Here is a 7,371-nt window from a genome sequence, read left to right as displayed (position 1 = left end):
AAGACAGGTAATCTAATTCTAAATTAAGAATAGGACCTTTTAAGGATTTGAACCTTCTATAAAGTCATTTCGGGGGTCCTGGCCACCACTATATGTCCCACTATGTCGCGAGTTTATAATAATAGGAGCTAGCAATGGTGGATGAATCTGGGTACAAGTATTTATTGTTGGCTTACAATGTCGAGGACCAAACACTAGGTAGTTATATCCACGTTTTCAGTAGCCTCATATAACGGCATTTTCAGAAATTCGGTAGTTTGTTGACTTAAGTCACATTTTCTAATGGATTTTTTTTTTAATTTCGGTATTTAAGGTGCAGATTTTACCTTCTGTGTCAGAACATAGTCTCCATTGTATATGGTAGATCCACGTTTTGCTTTAGTCATCATTTTAACGCTACCTCAAGTTATTCGTTATTTTGATGATTTTAGCAGCATTTTCAACGGAAGTGTGATAGTATTGTATAGGACAAACGGAATGATCCAGAATTCTGAAATTTAAAATAATAAATAAAATTCGAACTTTAAGGTTACGAAAAGTTCTAAAATGGAACTAAACTTCTAAAATGAGACCATTTAGTATTATGTGAACGAATAGAGCTGGAATGAGAATCAAGTTTGATACGAAGATAGAATCCAGTATTGCGAACTGTACTAAATGTGGAACAGTTTGGTTTAGGGTGAACGGATGAAGATGGGATTTGAAAATTTTAAATTAGGGTCCTGTTTGCAGTTGGTTTGTCATAAAGAGAGGATTTTGGAAATGTGTACTAACAGTACACGAAAAGGACTAATACTACTATGTATATTTGGTATAGTTAAGTATTGGGTGAAAGATAGAACTTAAACTCTCTAATTTGGTGTTAGGGGCGCTGTTCAGATGTAGCCTGAACATATGGCGGTGGTTTCGGAAATGTCTAGTCTACTAGTACGAAAAATACGAAGTAGTTCTAAATTTGGTAATGAGTGAAGAAATAGAGCAGAAATCCTTAATTTTGGAAATGTAGTATTCTTGTACGAAAAGTATGAAGTTGTGCTAAATTTTTTATTGAGTGAAGAAATAGAGCTGAAATCCTGAATTTTGATATGGATATCAATGTTGGTGCCTGTGATGGAGGGAAGGAGCTGGTTTTGAATATGCGTACTATAATTGTCCTAAATGGTACTAAATTTGCAAATGGGGGAAATTAAGTAGCTGAATGCTGAAATTTGAAAGTAAGGTCACTGTTGGTATATGAGGTTTAGATATGGAGATTGTTTTGAAAAGGCGTACTATAATTGCTCAAAAAGTACTAAATAGTACTACATTTAGGGATAGAGCTGAAATCTTGAAATCTTCAAATATCAAATTTCAAATTTGATATAGTCGGCCCCTCCCGAATTCTGACTTTTCCTTACTGCCTTTTTTGTTGTGTTGCATTGAGTTGCGTACCGAAATCCAGTTAATTTTAGAAACTATTATCAGTAACAATTATTTATTGCTTAAATCATTGATCCATTTTTTTTTTTTTTTAATTGTTGTCATATCATGTTTTTAAATATGTTTATGCATTATATTTCGAAAATTTATTTTTGAATAAACCGTAACTAAATAAACATAATCAAAACTAAACTAACAATGTTTTTTTGTGTTTTCTTCACTGTTTATATTTTGTACAAATTTTTGGGTATAAATATCAGAAATTTTATGTACAACTTCAGAAGCTAAACTTAAGCAGAGTTTTCTCTCCAACAAATTGAAAAAAAAATGAAAATTTTGGCATTTGCCGTATTCGTTATTTTCCTTCATAGCCCATTTATTAATGGTGATAAGGTAAGTTATTGATTATTTTAAGGTAATCTCTATAATTCATTACTTTTCTCGCACTTTCAGACCTTCACGATCCCAGCTGACAAAAGGGCCGCTCTAGAGGCTATCATAGACCAATGCCGCGAACAAGTAAACCTCTCACCGGAAATGCTAAACAAAATACGCCACTGCAAACATGGAAATGTTGATGTTGAAGAAAATGTGAAATGCTTCTACGAATGCACTCTGAGTAAAGTGGGATTTTTCATTGACGGTGTTATTCAACCAACAAAAATTGCAAAAGTTTTGGGACCAATTATTGGCATGGACAAACTCAATGACATCATGGCGAAGTGTAATAATCTGACAACAGGTGGCAGTATATGCGATACGGTTTTTAACAAATACGATTGCTATTGCAAGAATCGTGTGGAGGTTGATTAAATTAATGCAATGTTTTTGTGAAAATCGAAGAATCTGTTGTAAATGAATCCATGAACATTTTAATAAATTCAAGTGCATATTTTAAAATGGAAGTGTCGATAATATATTGAATTTCAAAAGTCATATGCAAAGTGACTTTTTCCACGATTATCTTAAGGATTTCTATAGCATTCCTTAAGACACTCCTACAATTTTTAACTTAAAAAATATGTTTATTGTATTTATTTTTATATGATTGTAGCATGAAAACATATCGTTCCCTTAAGTTTAACAATCATTGGGAGAGTCTAAAAGTATGCTATTAAAATACTAAATATAAAATGTGAAATGTCACTTTACATATGACTCTAGCGTGTTGTGTAAACTAGCTTTGAAGACATAAACTAATGGCAATTTTTGTGTGGTTTGTTATAACGATTACATAATTATGTTTAGAAAATATTGCATTTTTGAACGAAAGTTCATATTTTATAAATGCGTAATAGAAGTTTATGTAGGTATGATCATGGCAAACAAATAGAGTAAAAACAACTAGAAAGTCAGTTTGATTGGGCTGAAATTTTATTATTCTCCACTATTTGAACAGTAACACATTTAAAAATATGACTATAACTGCCGATTACGAATATACCAAATTTAAAATTATTGAAATACCAAATTCGGAGAGTAACAGTTTAAATACCGAATATAGAAAACTACCATTAAAAGGGGCTTAAAGTAGACGTGGACCTGTATGGACCAAATTTAAAATAATTCCTTTAAAAAATTGACAAAAATCCTCAAAATGCCGAATATCGAGTAGTACATTTATGAAGGGACCATACCAAAATTTGGATCTATTAGAACAGTTCTTCGAAAAGACTGTCCATACATACTATGAACACAATCTGCAATCATTTCGACTGTAAATTTCTTAAGAACTGTTAAACCCATATATATATATATGGTTTATTCTGAGATTTGTAGTGAAATTTGGCGTAGATTATTTCTACCTTTGACACTTTGAGTCAATAACGAAATTTTATGCCACATTCATGCATCACCTCGAAAAAAGGCCGAGGAAAAATTTATCAATTTATCACGTCAGTCCTCGTTTTCGTATAGTCCCCATACAACGGTACTTCTCAATTTAATTATGTATAATATAAGGTATGTTGATGATTTCAACGACACTATAAACCGGAAGCGTTTAAAATTTCGAATATAAAGTTGGTAACTGGAACTACCGCCTCTGGTAAAAAATTGCATACGCAAATCCACGTCTTCGTATAGCCACAATATAACGGTACTTCCCTATATTCGGAATTTTAATGATTTTAGCTGCATTATTCACCGAATTTTTCTATTCAAGTTACGCATTTGAATATACGTCGTCGTAAAGACCCTAATATAACGACTACATTCGGTATTTTTAAAATTTTAGCAGAATTTTTTATCTAGGGGTTGAAATGGACCAAAAACTGAAAAATTTCTTGATTTTGTTTTTGCTCTATAGGTCACAATTATAGACCAATCGAAGCGAAAGTTAGCATGGGGCTAGAGCTTTGGGCTGGGCAGAAGCCTTCCAATTTTGATGGTCATCGGGTAACATTTAGTGGTGGAAATAGACCGTAGCATTTGTGATAAATAAAAGTCAAATTTTCCATTAAACCGCGAATATTTTTAAAGCCGGCGAAATCACAAATAGACGAACAGGTCAATTTTGACCGTAAAGTAGATGTCGATAGTAAAAATACAATGTATATATACAAAGGAAGGGGGTGTTAGCTAGAATGCTTATATCTCTAGAATGGCTGGAGCGATTTTGACTAATTTTGTAAAATTAGAATGCCCTTTTGGCATAAAAATATAAAATCTAAAAAAATCGAATAAAAAGATACCCATAAAGGTGTTAATATAGATTTTGTAGTATTTTGTGACATTTTTTTTTATCGCATGCGACTTTTTCAATTTGACTTATAATATTGAAGTGTGTATTTTGTAATATTTTTGCACTTTACAACACAGGTTGGGGTTATTATTTATATACAGATTGCAATTATCGTTCGATCCTCGCGAAATTTTTGACAAAGGTAGGGTTAGGCTCAGAAGGGCTTCGAAAATGTCCGCAATATATTTAGGGGTTGAAATGGACCAGCAACTCAAAATGTTCCTGATTTTGCAGCCGTTATAAAGGTCACAAATAGAAACAAAAGGACACGAAATCTTGCATGAAGTAAGAATTTGAGACAGCTGGTAGAATGGACCACTACTTTTGTATGAACAAATACCAACATTACTTACATGTGATATCCGAAATACACAATAGGCGAACTTCTAGCTTTTTTATGCTGATTTCGTTATATATATTTCGAATATAGCCAAATTGCTTTTGGAGATGATCGCAAAATATTTAGGGGTTCAAAAATGTCCCTGGTCAAAATGCTAAGGGTAATATCTGGGCAGTGCTCCGTGACATAATTTCAAAAGCGAAATCTTCCAAAATGGATTTGGACATGAGGGGGATTCTCACATATTGTAGTGTTGTAGGGTATCACATGGTCGGCCCCGCACGACTATAGCCTTTGCTTACTTGTTTTATAATCTGATGGATTTTCCTGTCGTTATTTTATATTTGCACAGCATTTTTTATTTATTATAACAAAATAAGCTAATACATATTGTATAAGTTAGATACTTTGCCCCTCAACTTCCCTTGCTCGATCAATCACGGATGCTGATTGGCGCACAGGCATCTCCTCTACAACTCCCCTGGCGGAGACCGTAGTGAGCGGATCGTCGCTGGGCATTGGTTGTTGTCGGTAACCTCACCTTGTTACACATGCTCTCATTGGAAGTAGTTGTAGTTGTATTAGTAGACAGACATGAGATCCTCTGCGATCACCTAGAACCTCTGCGTTCACTTGTCTTTAGTCTTTGAAGCGAAACCCAACACGGCCACTGTCGCCAACACCATATTTGAAAAGAGGTAATACTTATTGTTGAAAAAACACACCAAAAGCAATTCAATAAACCAGCAAATTTTGCATGAAAAGAAATTAATTCTATTTGTTTGTTTTATTTCTTATTGTTTCTTTTCCCCCATTACTCTACATAAACATTTGGTCGCATCGAGCCGGATTTGCCAAGTTGAGAAGTTTGCCTGGATATTAATTGCTGTTTTTTGTTCTCTTTTACAAAGGAATCAACTCAAAACACACATCCCCCCTCATAAATCGCACCACCGCATCAACATCATTATTTTATTCATCATCATCAACATCAAAAAAGGTACGTAAGTTCAGTTAATTTTGTTTTGTGAGCTTAGAGTGCTTTATTTTTTGAAAAAACAAGTGAAAAAGTGTTAGTTTTTGTTTGCTTCGCGGTACTGGTCGCCTTTGTTTTACCCTTAGTCGCGGTATCTTTAAATTTACAGTCCACAACAATTTTGTTTTGCTAAAAAATCTATTAAATATTCCTTTAAATCGGGGCTTATTCGCATTATTTTCCATTTTCTCGCGAAATAATCGAATTTCCCGTTTGTGTTTAATAATTCACATTTATCAAAAAGAAATATATTTCTGTTAAAAAATAATCTACCGCTGTAGTGTGCATAATTTTGTGTTTGGTTATTGCAATATTCCCCACACATTTCTGCATTGCCGAGTGATCTGTTTTCTATCTCTCTATTACTCTGAACGAGAATAAAATCACCGCATTGCAAGTGCCGCTTTTTCTAATTAACATACAAACATACCAACATTGCTAAATCCCCCCGTACCTCGCCCCAACACACACTGTTTGGTCATTTTCGTTGGTCTGTTTGTCTTGCCATTGCAATAACAATAATCCCTAAAATTCCAAGCGCCTTTTTCTAGCGTCAGTCTACTAACCAACAACTATAACAACAACTTATTTATTTCTCCAACTCTCACTGTTGGTTCGTCGTCGTTGGTTAGTTCGTAACGAGGCAGTTGCTTACCCACACACACTGAGCGCTCTGCTGACGCTGCTTGTGTTTTATTTTCTTTTGTGCGATATCCGTTGCGATCATTGTCGTCGGTCAGCTCGTAGTGTGGTAGATAACCCACCCCCGTCACCGTTCGACCATCAAACACTGCTTGTGTTTTATTCTTCTTTGTGCGGTATTCGTTATTCACCACTGCACAGTGGGTTCAAGTAGAAAAAATTGTGAATTATAAAAAATAAAATTTTGAAAAATAATTTTTATTTTGTTTTTGATAATTGTTGATAAAGAAGTGTTTTTGGACTTTTTTAATTTTTGTCACCCTATATTCGGCATATTATATGTACTTTTTATTGTGCTCTTGTGCAAGGAAAATATCGATATTTTAGAAATTTTCTTAAAAGTTTTGCTCATTTTAAAGAAATTATTAGTACGCGTGTACATATCAATATTTGTCATTTGGAAATACGTGCACCCTACACTCGGCACACACCGACAATTTATAATTTTTTCTTATTTTTCGAATTTTTTCAATATTGATTGATAAATATCTCCAATTTAAATATATTTGATTATTACTTGGATATTTTTATACGCTTTACTTGCCTTTTCCTCATACATTTGTTTTTAATAGCCTTTTTGTTCTTTTTTTTGCTATTTCTTTGGTAAAATTTGGGAAGTTATTCAATTTTCTTTCCACCGAATTAGTTTTCCTTTGCGATTTTCAAATATTTGCCTTTTACTTTGAAACTTTTTTCGCTTTTACAGTTATTTGGGTGTTTTTAATAAGACTTTGCGTCATTTTCTTCACTTTATTTGAATATTTTCATAGCATTTCTTGAAATCGAACTCCGAAACCATGTCTGCAACTCCACTAACTCAATTTATTCGGGCCTCCGATAATGTAGTAAAATTTGCTGCTGCTTTTAAATTGATTAAAGCAGAAACTCACACGGTTTTCAATTTAGAAATTCGAAACACCGAACTTCAGGACTTGTGGTACAAGGTCAAGGATACTTATGAAAAGTATCTTGATTATTTGATAACCGTTGAGGGCACTACCTCAGACGGAATTGCTTCTGCTGATGAGAAATATCAGTCCACTAGAGAAAACTACGTTGAATGTTTGTCGGAAATAACTGAAATGTTGCAGAAACTAAGGTCTGCAAAAACACCTCCTTCCACACCATCAG

At 33.7% G+C, this 7,371-nt stretch overlaps 1 protein-coding gene across 1 annotated transcript; it reads left to right on the top strand.

The window, feature by feature from the left end:
• The first annotated feature begins 1,746 nt into the window (after window positions 1-1,746).
• Window positions 1,747-2,232, top strand: LOC131804544 (general odorant-binding protein 56d-like). The gene is made up of 2 exons (XM_059127563.1): window positions 1,747-1,812; window positions 1,873-2,232. Exons 1-2 carry the CDS (start codon window positions 1,747-1,749, stop codon window positions 2,230-2,232), a joined length of 426 nt encoding a protein of 141 aa, XP_058983546.1.
• The last annotated feature ends 5,139 nt before the right edge of the window (window positions 2,233-7,371 follow it).

This window comes from Musca domestica, unplaced genomic scaffold (assembly GCF_030504385.1).
Source record: "Musca domestica strain aabys unplaced genomic scaffold, Musca_domestica.polishedcontigs.V.1.1 46, whole genome shotgun sequence".
Classification (NCBI taxonomy): domain Eukaryota; kingdom Metazoa; phylum Arthropoda; class Insecta; order Diptera; family Muscidae; genus Musca; species Musca domestica.
This window is presented reverse-complemented; position numbering and strand designations above follow the sequence as displayed.